General features: G+C 41.7%; 2 protein-coding genes across 2 annotated transcripts in view; one reads left to right on the plus strand and one right to left on the minus strand.

Annotated features, from left to right (window-relative positions):
* Positions 1-302: 302 nt before the first annotated feature.
* Positions 303-8,702, minus strand: ap3s2 (adaptor related protein complex 3 subunit sigma 2). Its single transcript, XM_061067853.1, has 6 exons — positions 8,525-8,702; positions 8,101-8,192; positions 6,844-6,955; positions 5,995-6,066; positions 3,800-3,907; positions 303-1,387 (listed from the first exon to the last, which is right to left on the minus strand). Exons 1-6 carry the CDS (start codon positions 8,591-8,593, stop codon positions 1,262-1,264), a joined length of 579 nt encoding a protein of 192 aa, XP_060923836.1. The 5' UTR covers positions 8,594-8,702; the 3' UTR covers positions 303-1,261.
* A 6,115-nt stretch (positions 8,703-14,817) lies between these two features.
* The window catches only part of LOC132998436 (insulin-like growth factor 1 receptor), a 35,068-nt gene continuing 31,924 nt past the window's right edge, over positions 14,818-17,961 (plus strand). Inside the window, exon 1 of the mRNA XM_061068083.1 lies at positions 14,818-14,908. Within this exon, the coding sequence (XP_060924066.1) occupies positions 14,818-14,908 (91 nt within the window). The remainder of the gene's footprint in view (positions 14,909-17,961) is intronic.

Genomic DNA, 17,961 nt, shown 5'->3' on the forward strand with positions numbered 1-17,961 from the left:
CAGTCTGCATCTGTGAGGGTGGAGGTGGGAGGTGGGAGGTGGTGAGAGCTACCCCCCCCCCCCACCCCCACCCCAAAAAAAAAATTTGCAGGGAACAGGAGGATAAAAGAATGAAGCTGCATCAACAAGCCTGCGAACACGTTGTGGTTGAACAGACAGAATTCATACGATCCACAGAGGTACAGAGTGGACTGAGCAGTTTGATGAGAGTTTCATATACGATGCAGCCTGACCACGGTGACTCGGCTGGTGTGGGGATACGTGAGGAAATGTTTGCTGTGAACAAGAAAGCAAAGCCACTGTGTATTTTCATTCATTTTATTGTCTTGGCAGGGAACGTCTTTAACATGGAGACATATTTCCTTCCGCTGGAGGCTTGACAGGCGTTTATGGTTTATCTACCAGCAGACTATGGCTCGGATACAAGTCGGATTCTATCAAACCACTAAATAAAACCACGAGACACAATCAGGCTGCAAGATTGGTCAACATAAGTTTGTCACGTCTCTGAACAGATGTTTGCAAGCTCGTATCATGACTCAATCACACAGCTTTTATATTTGCCATAGTGAGCACAATCTGCACCCAGGGGAACAACAGCATTATTCACAAATCACAAGGATGTCCACATACACAATATATTACAGAGAAGGGAAAATAAATTGTGACAGCAGCCAAGCACAGGAGTCTAATCCCAGCTGGCACGAACACCAGCCTGGAACCGAAGATAAAGATGTGTTTAAGTAATTATAGCCTGATGCAGAAGCCAAAGGGTCATATTACAGTGAACTGTGCTCATTCCTTCAGAAAGGAGGGAATGTTTTCAGAACAGAGCAACGTGTGATGAATGTCAGGGATCTGGAAGAGTTGTGCAGGAAAATACGCACGGGATCTAGGGTCATTTTTCTTTTGGCGAGAGCAGGAAATCAACAGGACAGCTACACAACACACAAAGAATAACAGAAAGCGTAAAGATACTTATATACATTTTTCTTGTGGCTTTATAGAGACATATTTTACATGATTGTACAAATCCTTTGTAACTAAATTTGCATATAGCAGAACTCAAAAACAATCCACAGCTTATCTCTTGTACATGAAAAGACTGGAATGAGGGGGGAGAGTAAGCTGCTGTGGTTCTGAAGTACATATATAAAATCAGTTTTCTCAGTCTTAGCTACAGCGCTGGGTGGATGGGAAGAGCAGAGAAATGGAGACATCAGTAGTACATCAGCCCTGCAGAGCTCAGCTGGGATGCTTCTCAGAATGGGGAGAGGCTCGGCACTTTGATATTGATGTCTCCGATGTTGATGTTGCGGGGCATCTCTGGCAGGTTCATGTTCTTCACAGCAGAAACGGCGCGAGCTGGAGCGCCTGATAGCCCTCCCTGCCCGAAAGAAACACACAGAAAAATAAAGATTCAGTGGGTGGAAGTCTCATGTGATCAAAGCAGCTTCTACATTATTCTGATGACAGCTGTTGTCTATAAAGAATCCCGGTGAAAGTAGACACCAATAGTGTTTTAATGCATACCGATAGATTTTTGGAAAGAATTCAAGTCATGGGAGCGTGAGTAAACAACTGACCCAGCTCTGTCCAGAGGGGGGCGACAACATACCAGGAAGTCGCTGTTCCCGGCCAAGAAATAGTCCGATACATGGCCTGCTATAAAACTTCAATCTGACAGTTACCTTGGGACAGAGCCAGGCCAAACGTTTCCCCTTTAAACTAATCATCTCCTTGCTGTATCTTGAGGTGTAGCAGACAGGCATTAGAGTGTATTAATGTTTTTATCTTACTTTCTAAAGGACAGCAATATAAGAGTTTTTTGCTAAATATCAAACTAGTCATTTAATCTCAGAAAGAATCAAAGTCACATTTCTTTTTCCACAACATTTGTGTTTGACTTTTTGTGTTTTTCACTGTGTTCATTTTGCCAACAACATTTACACAATTTTTCTCAAATTTCATATCAACTGTAGGGGCTTCCCACAAGCACTTGAATGCATCAAAACAAGAACAACAGTCCAGACCCCAGCCAGCATTACCAGAAAAACGGACACAAAAGGATTTTTTACATAAAGACAACAGTAGCTCTGCAGAGCCAGACCGATCTCCAAAGTGCTGTGCAGGAGCTGGAAATTGGGCTCAGGTTTGCTTAGCTGCTTTTAGACACACACTCAACTCCAGAGGAGAAGACGGAAGTGTGAGCACAAGTGTCAGAGTGACAGCCTCCGGATTATACTGCCTGACCTCCTAGTATAAAGTCTGCAGAAAGTCAGGACAATCCGATGTGGTAACACAGCGGCGATTGGGTTCAATGCAAGCGAGTGGCGGGGTTGATGACGCTTATAACATGCAACAGATGCACTAATGAAAAACAAACAGAAATAAAACAAATATCTCTTGCTGAAAAGACATGACAAAAACGTAGAGGACACGGAGGACGTTTTTCTGGTGATAAGAGAAAACACAGGTGTCTGTGTGTTCGATCTACGCAACAGAATGAATACGTTATTTCTTGCCTCTGCCTGCTCCACCCAGCTGCTCCACCTATCGCCTGAATAATGTGTTGTTCATGTGTGAAAAGCAAACTGGGGGTAAAGTCCTGGCCAGATTCTCTGAACTTTATCCGCAGGTCATGTCTGAAAATGGTATTTGATGGTTTTGAAGCATAGTGGAGGAGCTTGTATAAGTGGAACATTGTAAAATTCCTCATAATAAAGACGTTATGTTAAATGTGTCATTGTACAATTGTATTCTAATTTTCGTCACAACTTTCCATTTTCACTGTGTTAGTTAAGCAGCTCTTGCGGTTTCCTGTGGTGAAGGTTAATTTGAAGCTGAAGAGGAGAACAGGTTCACAGTCTACATCTGATCAGTCCGACTAAGGTAATAGGTACTGAAGGACAGAAAGTCTGATTTGCCCTTTTGTTTACTTCAATTATTCGGTTGGAAATTGTGGAGGAAGGTTAATTTGTTTTCAGCCTAACTAGTCAGTATGAGTGACACACAGCACCTGTCCTGCAGTCCTAACTTTCAGTTGACAGGGAAGCTGTGCTAGCTGTAGCTAAGAAATATGTTGATTTAAAGAGATCTTTAAAGGGGGGCGTACTCCTGCATATGTGAAAGACACCGTTGAAAACCTTCCATCGCTCCAGACAGAGCTGTGTGAAATGTTCAAATTTGCCTCAAGTGATGTCACATGACTCACTTAAAGTTTGACAATGGAAAAGACATGGATGCGATGTTTGAAAGAGGTGAGCTGACCAACCTCTGTGGCTGCTCCTCATGTCTGCTCGAGGCTCAAGGCAACATTAGTTACTGCAAGCTTAAAATTACCAACTTTATGATCAGCGTATCCTTATTTGGATTTTGCTATTCCAATTAATCTAGCTACTTAACTTATTTAGTTATGTGGAAAGGTGACTCCCCCACTCTTAGCGACTGAGCCTACCAAGCTCTGATTGGTCAATTGTTTCCTTAATGACATGAGACTGGTGTCAGTGGGCAAAACACCAGACTCATTTGAATTTCTGACCGAATCTGAGATGTGGACAAAGATTCTGAGGTCTGTTTGTGTTTAATGTTTTTAGTTTGTTAAGTTTCAGGTCTGCAAGTTGATTTCAATAGTGAGTGGTAGCTAATGTGGCAGCCTGGGGAACACATAGCTCTCTCTTCAACCTGAGCTTTGGAAAATTCTCTTTAATAGTGGAAAATTACACAACTTAAAAGTTAACAACTTAACAGTGCAAAACAAAATCCCTGGCACGGGTGGTAAATGTGGTAATCCACTGACCTCAGACTTCTCCATGCGGTTCTGCAGCTCCACCTGAGCCACAATCTCATTCATGTTGGTCTCCAGCACCATGCCTCCCATCACCACTTCCTGCAAGATATAATGGACCTGCACACAAACCCAACACAGTGGTTAATACGAAGCTTGTTAAAAAATGACAGTCTCTGTGCATGCTCGCTGTCACTTAATATCTAAGATAACACTGCTGCGTCACTTTATTTGTGATATTGATGAAAATTCAATAATAAAAGATGGATTAGACAACACACACATGGCAGCCAGATGTAACTGTGTTAGTTTTCAGTTGACCAATCGTGTCCTGTTTTTTTGTTTTACCAAAGACATGACAAAGGTATAAAAGAGTCTAGTTCTCTCTGGAAAGTAGCCACCACTGAAAGCTCATTGGGAGACAGTCTTCAGTTTCAGTTTGAGTTTAGATTTGTGAATTCCTGTGGGCGGAAAACATTTTGGGGAACATGAGACTGTCTTGCACAGCAGACCTTATTTGTGGTTAAGGATGATAAACGGGAAAGAGTTCCCTGCAAAAGCTTTGAAGCTTTAAGTCATTCACAAAGCTTCATTCCTGATTTTCTCCTGGCAGAGAAACCAAGAGACTTAGGCTGCTGAAACAGCAGCCTAAGTTTCTTGATTTGTTCATCTGTGCATAACAGGTTAATAATACAAGGTTTGTTTTAAATCCCTTCACATCTATATAAATTACACATTGATGATGCATGTCAGTGTTGTCCAGCTAGCGAGGCTTTGTAAGAGCAACGGGTTTTCATCGGTGCAGAAGTTTTTCCAAGTTTCCTCTTGGGAACATTCCTCAGGCAAACTCCCCAATGCACCACATGACATCAATTTCCTGCTGGGAAAATTCAATCAAGATGGCTGAAGATGTTTCTGATTAGTCTCCAGAAACACTTCAAGCTCAGTTCCAAGTTTCTGGGAGAGAAAGGAGGCCTTGTTGTTGCCTGAACAATGCACAGATTCATTCTAAAAGGAGCCTGGGCAGAATTTAAATGCATTTTTTCGAATCAATCATCTGAAAAAATGGTAACCTTGAACTCTAATGTTTTTTCTTTTTACCATTTCTAGAACAGGTCCCCACGTTTAAACAAGATGCAGCTCCCAGGCACAGACATTTTCATTCCTGAAGTCCAACATTTCAGAGCTGCAGAATCGCTCTACATCATCATGTCAGGAGCCCGGTTTGACTTACGGTACGAGTACAAATCATCTCCCCACACAGCAAAGAGAACTGGACCATTTATAGCAATGCAGCTGCTCCTGAGAAGCAGCTGGGTGCATGGAAGAGACGTAAAAACACCACTGCACTGCATACCTCAGGATATGTTTCCCTATAGGTCCTTCATAAAATAATGAATACATATTAAATTACACTCATGTGAACCTTTTGTTGAATATGAATGGTAAAAGCATTTATATTATATTTCTGTGCTGGGATTGGAGCACACAAAAGTATGTAACTTCCTCAACGTGAGGTTTTCCATTTTTGGATGCATATAACAGATCTAGAGAACAACGCCTTAAATGTATTTAGTCTCATGGATGCTAGTAACCTCAAGGTACAGGCTTACAGTAAGTTTCTGACCTAAGTCTGAATCAGAAGGTAGACTTTTAGAAATATATGAGATCACTCGATCACTTCCTCAAATTCTAAAACAGTCACTGGCAAAGAAACAGCAGAACTGGATAAATAATTGTCCTCAGTTAAGCACAGTTACGTCACCACTTCCTAAAGCTGCTGCACAGTAAAAAACTGAATTTATTGGGAACATGAAGTGTTGAATTCGCATTGACGGCAAACTAATCACATGCAGACATTTTGTAGTTCTGTAGAAATAACAGTGACTGTTGTTCTGAGACTGGAAAGGGTACATAGTTCAGAAGATCAAAGTCAAAGCTACTTAAGCTTAGCAATCTTGCATGCACAATACTAGAGGGGCTGATAAATCTCTAAAATATTATTTAGTAATACTAAAAGTAAAAGGGGTGAAAATCACATCCTCTATTGAGAGAAGCTGAAAACCTTTGGTATTTTTTAAGATAACTGAAACCATTGGTTGCTATCAAACTACTTGTCAATTACTCTACTGATCACCACAGTTCTACACAAAACAGCACTGTGCTGAGGAAACACTATCGAAAAGGCTTCCTTCACTGCCACTCACCTTGTCCATGTGGAAAATGAGGTCGAGCTCACAGACGTTTTCAAAGCATTTATCCAGCGTTTCCACAAACACCTGCAGCGAAGAGGATTCGTTTAGTCATCACTTATAAAACAAACACCAATACGTAGAGAAGAGTGAACCTACACGTGTAATTAAAAAGGGCCATATTGGGAAGATTATAATTAGGGATTATAATTACATTGGAGGGCATAATAAATATTGGCTCGCTTCAGGTATTTATATTATCTTCTGTTGCAATGACTTGTGCTTCACACTGAACATCAAACTACAGAGTGATTTTAGATAAGATTCCAGTACTAATGAAAATGTTAAGGTTAAGGCCATACAGGTTGATCAGAACAAACATTTAGGTTTGATAAAGGTTAATGTGCTTGATTCAAACGTGTAAAGTGAGTACGCTGATCAAAATAATATAGGAGAGATGTTTAAGGAAAAGGTTAAGGCATTACAATATCTTTGCTGAGCTGTGTGTACAGCATGCGTTTGTGATATCACGGTTTCCTCCTTTATATTTTGTTAATTGACAAGTTTTACATTCAAAATGATTTCACTTGACAGGAGAAATATTTTCATTTTGAAATTACACCAGCAATTCAAAGTACGGAAGTAAAGGGGTGAATGAATCTTCTTTCTCAAGATGAATTAAAAACAGCATCAAGTAATGGAAAGCAGTTTGTGTGGTAGTTCATGTTAGAGACAGCGTGTTCTTTTCTACTTGGGCATATTTGTATGATGGAACAAATGGGTGCTGTGGAAAAAGGGAGGTTTTACCTCAAAAACCACATATTCAATATACTCATGGAGCAGTTAAATAAAGCAGAAGCCGACCTGGATCAGGTCCAGGATGCCGAGCTCGCTCTCAGATGAGTCCACACAGAAGACAAAGTAGAGAGTTGCATAATGTCGGTAGATCAGCTTGTAGTCGGAGCCACCGATGAGACTGAAAATGGATATAAATGTTAGATTCCAAGAAAATCCCACTTGTCAAACAAATAAATGCATCTTGTGTATCATTTCATTCTGTATTAACAGACAACTTTATCATTATCGTATGAAATAGTTAATCAGAGAAATGGTACGTGTGACAACTTTTGTGTGTTTGCCTCCATCTAATGGTTAAAACAGTGATACTGCATATTCAGTCAGCCTCTGGCTCTGCTTTACTCCTTTGCCAAGATATGTCAGCTTCTGTCCTGGCATCACAGTTAGTGAAGAAAAAGAAAAAAAACTGACGGGGTTTACAGTCGTTAAAGTTCTGTCAAGATGTCATAACATATCATAACTGAAATTACAGGTCCGCCTATATGACCCTGCCAATATAAACGTGAATGTCTCCGAATGTACACGATCTTATATCAATCACATTAAGTCGGTCTTTCCATTTAAAAAAAACATAAAGAAGTGCAGCTGCGGCTTTTCTGCAGCTGTGCATTGAACAAGCACATCCAAGGCACTTTTTAAATGCTCAGAAAGAGGTAATATCTGCTCTGTTCTTCACATGTCAGTTTTTTTATACAGATTTGCTGCCAACAGCATTTTACTTAAGTAAACGATCAAGTAATTAGACACGAATGTACTCAACTAAAAGTAAAAGAACAGCATTAACTTTTCTATTTCAAGTAAGGAAGTACTGGCTTTTAAATACACTTTAAGTATCAAAAGTAGAATTACTTGCAGAGCGTAGCCTATTTCCTGATAAGATAGTCAACTACATCATTAACTGTGCCTAGAGTATATTTAGTTAAATATAAGAATAATACAGACTCCATCATATTAATACAAAATGATGCTACTGAAACATTTGCATTGTCATAATAATTAATGGCTAAATCTCTGCAGGAGCCTCTACAACTATTAATCCATCTCTTTCCTCTCATTGATGGAGACATGGTCTATTACTACCTGAAAACAACACACATGTAACATAATGCCTGTTAGGTATGTAGTGGAGTGTAAAACACAGATATTTGCTTCTGTATAGTGAAGTCAAATTGAAAATATCCTGAAAATGTTTCTTTGTAAGTACAGACACTTGAAGTAAATGTATTCTGTTTCATCCAACCACTGGCAAACAGCACTACTTGCCTTCCACCCTCCAGGAAGTTACAGACATTATCGTCTCTCTTTGAAACCAGATGGAAAGTCTCTCGTATGATCTGCTGCTGCATGTCCTCTGCCTGCAGGAAACATGTTGCACACTGTGGTTAATATCCCCCCTGCAGGTACGACCCCCATCGAGCTGACTGATAAAGTAGCAAAAGTTACATGGGGACCTTGTTGCACCAAAAGAAAACAGAGCACTTACAAGCTACGACAATGAGCTAAAATCTGAGATTTAGAGATCACAGGCAAATATTAACAACGCAACTCTACAGTGTATACACGATAAGTATGTTATATGTTTGTGAAATCATGTGACATGTCTACTAACACTATTAAACGAGGGAGGAAAGACAGCTGTATATACGAACATGCTAATGTTGTGAAGATCAAACCCAAACATACTCACAAAATACTGATAGAATCGAATCAGTCGCGGTTTCCCGTGGTTGTTAAATATCAAAATGGCCTTAATCATTGTTACTCTTTAAAGTTTTGGATTCACTATGTGAAAAGATTCATAAAATACTGCGATTTTGTCTGTTTTGACAGCGTTAGCTACAATGCTAAACGTCCTCTCAGCTGCCCGGATGACTAAATCAGTAACATCCGGTTGGGTAGCCATATTTGCTTGTCGGCCTCGAACGAACAACACAAATCTTTCGTTCCGGACAGAGACTTTTCCGTCAATCAAGTATCCCTGTTGTACCCAAGGAGAAGTTTAGATGATTTTTAATAATAATACGTTTTGTTACGCATTATTCAACGATCTAAGGGAGTTTACAGCACATGATGTGGCTTAAAATCACTCACAAAAAGTGTAAACCACTACCTGATTTGTGTATTGTTTCTCTGACTCCTACAACCATGGTCAGAACTGATATTTCTACATCTAATGATCCTTAAAGACACAATATACTGTAATTCATGAGCCTTTCAGTGAATGAAGCTCATTGTCAGTTTTTTTTAAGCAGTTTTTTACCCTTTGTGAAGTGTTTTCGAGCCAACTTCCCAATGACCTAACCACAGTCAACACTGTTGAGGGTTTACATTGTTTCTCTGTTTCTTTGTGGCCCATGTTTCATCACAAGTTCAAGAGACTTTTCCCACATCACACAATTTTGTAGTCTTCGTGACTAATGCACCAGCAACTGAGGCATCGGGTAATTAGGGGACCTTTTGTACCTTTTGTCAGTGCCTTGAAAACTGCAAACTGGTGATGTCCCACTGGCGGTACCTTTCTTTGTTATGATGTTGTAAGCCGGAGAAAAACGCTGAAAGGAGCCAAGTTCATGAGTCAACCCTGGCTGACACTCAGACCACATCTGAGGCCTTAGAAATGGGTTGGGTTGATTTATTATTAATTGATTGAAGTAATATGGTCATTTGACTGACAAACACATATTTATATTCTAAAATTCAAACATTGCAGTTGGTTATATCTTAATAAATCATTAATCTTCCATACTCAATCAGGGTTACTGGGGTTCAAGTGGGATAAAGCTAGTTCTAGCAGAACTGATGAGTCAGGGATGCATCACAGTCTCCTTCATGGGCAGCCAAGCAGCCCCAAGTCTTGATGTATACCATTGGGATGTCAAGTCGACCTTAGTTTCATCAGTCCATAGCATGTTACTGTAGATTTATTGTGGAGGGTCAAAGTGCTCTTCAGCTGTGCAGTGATTTTATTATGATCCCCGCCATGGACACCATGCTCCATGCACCATGATTTATTGATTCCATCTCTGATGATTCCTTTAAGCCTTTAACTGTCACCACACTCATCAATTTAAATTGTGCCTTTGGAGTCACCATAAGAATAAACCCACAGGATTAAATCGTCCTCTATCTAGACAGTTTGTCTAACTGTGGACTTTTGTTTTATTCTGCAACTTTTATTGACTTGAAAATCAGGTGACCCATGTGGCCAGCAAAGATGCTATTCAGTAATGAGATATAATTAATTGAGTAAAGTAAAATAAATAGATAAACTGAACAACGGCAAAACATGTTTTATGTGTACATGTGGCTTTGTCACATGAAAACACACTTCATCCTTTGTTTTTAATTTCCAACTCCTCAATCTCATACTTAAACTGTTTAATATAAATTCAAGCCAGCCATTCAGTTTAGCTTCAGCTTGGTGTAAACCATCAATACCATAATTTCTTCACAAATTGGATTTTCTGGTTCGATAACTTGGTAAACAGTGCTGGTCTGAATTTGAACCAATTTGAACATTATTTACGTTTTACCTCAGGTGCTGCTGACATACAACACTTTTTGGGAGTTCAACTCATCAAGATCATTGTGGAACGCTTTCTGAAGCTTAAGGCAAATATTTTTCAGCAGATGCTTCTGCTCAAAATGTCAGTTTTAAATTTGTATTCACACCTCCAAACTTGTTTCCCTGACTGTTTGCTGACTCCATGACTTCAGCTACCTTTTGTCTATGTCATTAGCTGCGGGGTTCACACACTTTATCTTCTGTGAATGTTGAAATTATGTATTCATGATTTGTGCATTATGAATAAAATTATATTATTTGTTCAGAACTGCAACTAAGATAGATGTGTGACCATATTTAAGACAAATAATACACAAATACTTTACACATAATATCCCATCTGTACTGAAAGATGTATATAGTGTGAACATATTCTCTGCATTTTCTTTAATTTTTTGCACTTAATTTTATAATTTCACATGTTCACCTGCGGCTTTACCTTATCTGATCTCAACTTTTCTCATATCATCTTATCTTACCTAAGTACTATCTAATCAAACATGTCAGTGTGGGAGAAATGTGAAAAATCACTTGTGAGAATATCTGGTCTGTCATCAAGACCAATACAGTATCTACAGTTTATGGAGTAGACAAGTATAATGCTACACAAAATCATACCTGTGTTGTAAGAGGGAGGGTCCTCATACAAACCCTTGGGGGGGGTCTTAGGGCCAGTTTCACTCTATCAGCCGATCCTTGACCCACAACTAGGGTAAGTTCAAACCGGCCCGACACCATTCTGTATTTCTGCGTGATCAGCCTTCAGCTGACATCAAAATGTCAGAGCGCATTTCCTGTTCTGATTTCATATCCATTTATTCTCTGTTGTATGTTTTTCATCATTAGTGCTGCAAGCCACTGTGCTGTTGTCTGCATATCATCTATTATTTCCCCACTAAATTCCCTTCCTCCTGCATGAGCACAGTAGAAAACAAACAGACGCTCATTAGCATGTGTGACCCATTGGTGGTAAACAGGCTTATTTCCACATGAGTGCAGTGCGAGAATGGATTCCACCGGGACGGTCGAGGTAGGTGGGCCCGCCGGCCGCCTTCATGGGGACTTTAATAGGCACTTAACAAATGCAAGTGGACAAGCACAACATTCTCTGGCGCAGGGGGGGGGGGGGGTCATGTTGGTACAGTGAGCACTTGTTAGAGGGTGACTCACTGTATTTGGACTCTTGGGTGGTCACTGATATTCACTTCATTTTTAATGTGCATTTTTTTCCTTTCTCCTCTCAGTGCTAATTGTTGGATTGTGATGGATGCCGAGCGTTGTCTGCCAGGGCTGAGGTAATGTGTGGCGTCCAAATAATGCCTCTGTGCCCTGCTCTGTGAAGTGATGAAAGCAGCCTGTAATTACAGGGATAATCAAAACTGTCAGGGGCTCTTCTATGGACGGTTTTGTTTACTGTCTACTTCTCTCACAGCATCACAAGCTGCATGGCCCTCCACATCCTCAGCCCGGGCCCTCAGACCTCCAGAGATCACTCCAACTGTACCTGTCTGGCTCTCAAACAAAGTAAAAGTCACACAGATCTTGGACAAAAAAATACAAATATGAGGAGTACAACTCGAACTCATCTGCATCTATATATATATATATATATTCAGAGGAACGCAATTTGACTTAGTTTTGTGGCTTTGATGGAGCTCAGTAGGTCGTGTAATCCCCTGTTAAGCTCTATAGGTTGTATAAAGTCCTTACACCTCATTGGGAAGGGGGTCTATATCCATTGTGACCGGTATGTTACTGTGCATGTTACTGCCGGTCACAGTATTTTTAGAAGGAACACACACATAATAACTTAATTGATACAGTAAGTACAGCACAACAGGAAAACAAACAGATGGTATGTACCAGATATAGCCTCAAGGTGGCAGCATTTAGGTGTCCTTATGTGACATATGGATTTGAGAGGCTCCTTTTAACAACAATGGTTACATCGTGTGTGACGGGATAACAATGAGACGAGCACAATAGCCACTTGAAGTTAAGTAACATGGACACACATGTGCAAGTCCCGTGTGTTGCATCTAAATGAATTACAGGCTTCTCTTTATCTCCAGTTTGTTGCACGTCCCTCTCTTAATAGAATATGCTGCTTTGGGTTGTTAAAAAATACATACGCATTTTTTTTTAGCAGAAACTTGTCTCTGTCTAGTGGTACACAATCTTCATGTTTTGTTTTTAATTTTCCTCATCCGCATAGTTAAACTGTTGAATAGAAATTCAAGCCAGCCATTCAGTTTAGCTTCAGCTTGTTTGTAAACCAGCAATCCATCACGATTTCTTCATGAATTGGATTTTCTGGTTCAACAACTTGGAAAACAGTGCTGGTCTGAATTTGAACAGTATTTGCGTTTGACCTCAGGTGCCGCTGACATGAGAACGTGTTTTGGGAGCTTAACTCATTGAGATCCTTTTCTCCCTAAAGCTTGATGAGAATATCAGCAGATGGTTGTTGTTAAACGGAAAATGTCTGTTTGTTTTTTATCACCATCACCTCCACACTCCTCGTTTCACTGACTGTTTGCTGACTCCATTGCTCCCGCTAACTTCTGCCAACGTCATTAGCTGAGGGGTTCACACACTCTCTCCTCAGTCTCCACCGTTGTCTGGGGCTGTGCATAGACCTCAGTACACAGGGCCCTGTGCTGCGTGTCTGTGAGAAGCAAAACAACCCTGATCCAGGATCAGTCTCCTGGATTTCCATCACACTGCAACGGTGGCGGCACGCCGGTGAGCAGAGAGGAGAGTGAGGTACGAGGTCTCACTTCGCCGCTATTTTGGAGACGATGTGGAATTCTCTGAATAAGGGGAAAACAAATGATTTCGTCTGTTATTCAGGTGTCTCTATGTGTGGGCTTCGGTCTGATCAGTCACGGGCCCCACTGATGCGTCTGTAGAAGTAAAGATGTCGTTGTGAAATTGTTTTCTACTGCACATATGATAAGTTGTGATGACGCAGATGTAGTTTATGATTTGTTTTCCCCTGCAACGACGATATGTTGTCAGGATGCAGATGCAGCTCATGGTCTGTTTTCCCTGCACATATGATATTTTGTGAAGATGCAGATGTAGTTTATGGTTTGTTTTCCCCTGCAACTACGATATGTTGTGATGTTGCAGATGTAATTTATGGTTTGTTTTCCCCTGCACATATGATATGCTGTGGGGATGCAGATGTAATTTATGGTTTGTTTTCCCCTGCACATGTGATATGTTGTGATGATGCAGATGTAATTTATGGTTTGTTTTCCCCTGCACATGTGATATGCCGTGAGGATGCAGATGTAATTTATGGTTTGTTTTCCCCTGCACATGTGATATGCCGTGAGGATGCAGATGTAGCCCACGGCCTGTTTTTGCACACTGTAAACACACACGCAGATAAATCCGGCCCCTCTCGTGATGAGTACCAGACCGGTCTCTATGGCAACCGCTCTCCTACGGCGGCTCGGCTGCAGTGAGGGGAGCGACGCCCACTCTCTCGCAGACCCGAGGGCGGAGTTTTAAAGCTCGAGTGATTCATCTCGAGAAACGGAGACGATCTGTGCGCACGGCGCCGTGTTTACAGCGGACCCGGGCACACTGCAGGACCGTGCGTGTTACCTGTGCGTTCACCCACAGCTCCTGTGCATCGACGGAGGGGGCATTCGATCCGAGGAGCCGAGCGACCCCCCGGAGCAACAAGGTCAAACACTCCGGTCCCCCCCCCCCACCCGGTGTTTACATGAAGGTGCACTCCAGCCACCACAACAACGCGGTGCGTGTGAGCCTGATGCGAGGCTGCTGAGGAGGAGGAGGAGGAGGAGGAAGAGGAGGAGGAGGCTGCGGGTCTGAAACCAGATTTTTATCCTGGATATTTTCGACACAGGCGTCGTGTGTGTGTTTTAATATGACACCGTGTGCTCCCCGCCGCCTCTCCCCATCCCCGGTCTGAGGGGGGGGGTCTCACCCGGTCCCTGCCTCTCGAGGACACCCTCCAGCCAGGGGACGTGGAGCGGTTTTTCTTCCCAGCCATGGAGCGTGAAGATGCGGATTACAGAGGAGTCCCCGCCGCTGCTGTAGCCGCATCGCACACCCCGACACGCCGCTTTTTACGGCAGGAATAAGCGACACCATGAATACGCATTTTCAGCCTAGAGGAATAAATCGGTGAATTAGGTCCGGAGCACGGTTGGACTCCCCCCCCACTCGGAAACGTGTGTGAGAGAGAGAGAGGGCGCTATCCCTGCTAGCCTGTGTGTAGTGACGCTAGCTTCTAGCTCCTTTAGCCGGCTAACTGCTAAAAGGTGCTGGCTGGGGCATTGAAAAGCGGTTTAATCATTCCGGCCGGGCTTCGCCGAGCCGTTCCCCCCCTCAACATTTTGATTCACAGGGTCTGGGGGGATTCACTCGTTCCAGGAATGAGGTCTCGAGCAGAAAGGAACCGCTTGACCTTGTTTTGGGGTCTGATGCTGGGTCTGTCGTCCTGCCTCCGGCCCGCCACCGCAGAGAGTAAGTACCGCTGCTCCACACGACCCGACCTGGTGCTCGCTCCTCCGGCTGCAGCACCGTCCACACACGGGGACTGAAGTCACATTTCGTTCCAGGGAAAACACAATATTTCAGGCTGTAAGTTTTTGTATATAGTATTGCACTGTAAATAGAGGAAACAATCATTTTCTTGTGAATTTATACATCAATTCTATAGCCAAATATCAGTAATATTAGGGATTTATTAATAAAGAACAATAAATATGGTGTATCACAGTGTAATTATGTGGTTATAGGATAATATAATAATAATATGTATTAAACAGAAAATATTTGCATGTAGGAAATTAAATTTCATCTTAAATGGAAAAAACTGTTCAATATGTAATATTTTTAATTTTGCAATTACATGTGGTTACATGTGGTTGGTCATGTTTGGTAAATGCTGTGTGTCTTTACAAAGTCACCTCGCAGTGCTGTTACTTAGTTTTAAAACAGACTGCACAGATAAATCTGTTTTAAGTGTGTTGGTATATACATGATGCCGGGAGTCAGCCAAGGCCAGTCGAGCTTTATTTACACCACCTTGTCAACTCTGAGTCATGGTGTGAGGAGGAAGATTCAAAACAAGCTGATGAGAGAACTTGGGACACAAATTTGAAATGATAAATAAAATAAACTTGGTGATTAAGTTAGGTTGGTCTCCTCCCCTACATCGAGCAAGAATGGGATTTATACTTTCACACTGAAACATTCATAAAAATGTTGGCAAACACAAGACTGTGGTCGCTGGACCTGTTTGTACCAATAACTTTGACAAATTCATCTCTTTATACGTTAAATTACATTAACAACTACAACGCATAAAAAATGAAAGCAACAACAGTATTTCTATATACATGTTTTCATTGTTGGGAGGTAGAACTTATTATAGAAAGATGGGGAATCCTGGTGTTGATGTTTTCATGGTTTTAGGATTTTGAGGGGCAGCTATATGAAGTTACTGGTTTACATTTGATTGGGCACTCGAGATGAATTTTCATTTAACTTTAAACTTTTCAAAGTTTCTGATGGGACAACAAGTTCTATGTGTTCTTTAGGATGTAGGTGTTCTTTACCCAGGGCTGTTCATGTCAATATTACTCCCTCAAGATTTAAAGAAACCAATGCACAATATTTGTCAAATGGCATCACTGTGCTTCTTCCTGGCAGTGCACCCCTCAATTATCCTCCTTTGCTAAACAAACCTGGGAACACCGTGGAAAAAAAAGCTCACAGCATCTGTCAGCATGCAAACCTTTAGATTTAACAAATGTAAAGCTTCCTTAGCTTTGTGTGACCATCTAAAGTGTTGCCATGTTTCCAGCTATACTGTAAACTCAAACTAGGCTTCCCGATTCATCCCATTCAGCGTGACATGCTGGGGAGGGGCGGGTGGGTCAGGGGGTTGAACCAGGGTCTGGGTTTTAAAATAGTACAAGCCAAAGTACATTCACAGGCAAAACAGACTAAGTTCTGTTGATTGGAAAGAGTGAGGAGCTTGTGAACTGTGTCTTATGGGGTTTACTGTTAGCCCCAGTGGTCACAGGACAAACCTGGGAAAAGCAGAGGTGCTCCCATCGAAATCCTACATTTATTCTCAATGCGATGTGGAGCTGTCTAAAGGACCCTTGTGTGGCTAAACTCTGAGCATTCCTGCTGGTTTACTGTATCAGTTGGGACTGAAGAGCAGCTGGCAGGATTGTGTTAACCAGGTTCAGCTTGGCTACTGCACACACAACTTTGCAGATCTACCAAACAAGTTTGATCTGTCAGGAAGGATCTGGTTCTCATGCTTTCCCCTGCATTGCTTCTCTCCTTGCCTCTCATGTGTAAAAGTATTTATGAATATGTTCCCCCTCGGGCAGTCTGTCTCTAAGAGGATGGAAATGAGGAGTAAATAGACTCGCTGCAGTCGAGTGGCAGTGAATGAAGCATCAGCTTAGAGGCCGTATTGCTTCCTATTTCTTGTCATATTGGGCTTCTGGTGGATTTCCTGCAATTGTCTGCGGACAGTCTGGTTTCCGCAGTCAGCCGGGAAAAGGTTATCAAAAGTAAATATGTGGTCTAGAGGCTCATCAAAGTGGCAGAGATAAGCTTGTGTACTCAGCTGTTTTAAAATGTGTCATCGTTGTGGTGGTGCGATACCTGCTATTGATATTTTCATGTAGCCGGTGTATAAGACGAAAATTTGATCAGAAGCCTTTTGTTTGGGATTTTCACCAGCGTGGTCAGGAGCAGTTCCCATGAAAGATGGCCATGCTGGCGTTGCAGTGAGGCCACAGAGGGTGAAGCGTAGAGGCTGCGGTGATGTAACATCACTAGGCAGTGTGTCTTTTTTACAGGCCTGGGTGTTGGGATTGTATTAACAGGTATGCAACTCACTCAGGGCTGCTGACGGTGTGCACTGACAAGTAGATTATAGAGAAAGACATGACCGCCATACCAGCACACTGCCTGCTTTAAATCACACCCAAGGAATTTTATAATGGCACACACCAAAGGCTCTCACATCCTGTCTGGAGAAGATTTAAACACCTAAAGCCAATTAACATGCCAAATAAAAATAAAGGCCATACAACTTCAATGCAGTTTCAGCAGTACACTGGTACACTACGAGCAACTAGCCACAGCTCCAGTGTGCTTTGAAACGTCTGCCACAAGCAGGGTTGAAGGAGGCCAACTTTGGGAAAGTTTATATACTGGTTGTATGTGGAGTTTACTGGGCTAAAACATGCCCAAATTACAGAACACGCTTAAATTGTTTTAGCCACTTTTAGCCACTACTAACTTGATTTTGACAAATGTGTCTGGCTTTAATTTAAAAGATTTATCTCCATTTGCCCTTTTCCAGAGTGTTGCTGCCAAAGATATGTATTGATATGTGCAGTAGCATTGAACTGGATAATAAGGATAATATATGGATGGGAATAAGGAATATTCTCCCCTTGTTATGGAATGTGATATAACTGCTAGTTTTTATTTTCCAAAACATATTAAGTATGAAATATAATGGTTTTTTATGTACATGAGAT

This window comes from Limanda limanda, chromosome 3 (genome assembly GCF_963576545.1).
Source record: "Limanda limanda chromosome 3, fLimLim1.1, whole genome shotgun sequence".
Taxonomy (NCBI): domain Eukaryota; kingdom Metazoa; phylum Chordata; class Actinopteri; order Pleuronectiformes; family Pleuronectidae; genus Limanda; species Limanda limanda.

Bases quoted from the DNA above. Each gene is read 5' to 3' on its own strand.
- ap3s2 (XM_061067853.1), bottom strand. From the start codon at position 8,593: ATGATTAAGGCCATTTTGATATTTAACAACCACGGGAAACCGCGACTG. The intron at 6,956-8,100 runs GCAAGTAGTGCT...ATCCATTTTCAG, and splicing joins AACTTCCTGGAGGGTGGAAG to TCTCATCGGTGGCTCCGACT. The intron at 6,067-6,843 runs GTCGGCTTCTGC...TCTTCGCTGCAG, and splicing joins GCATCCTGGACCTGATCCAG to GTGTTTGTGGAAACGCTGGA.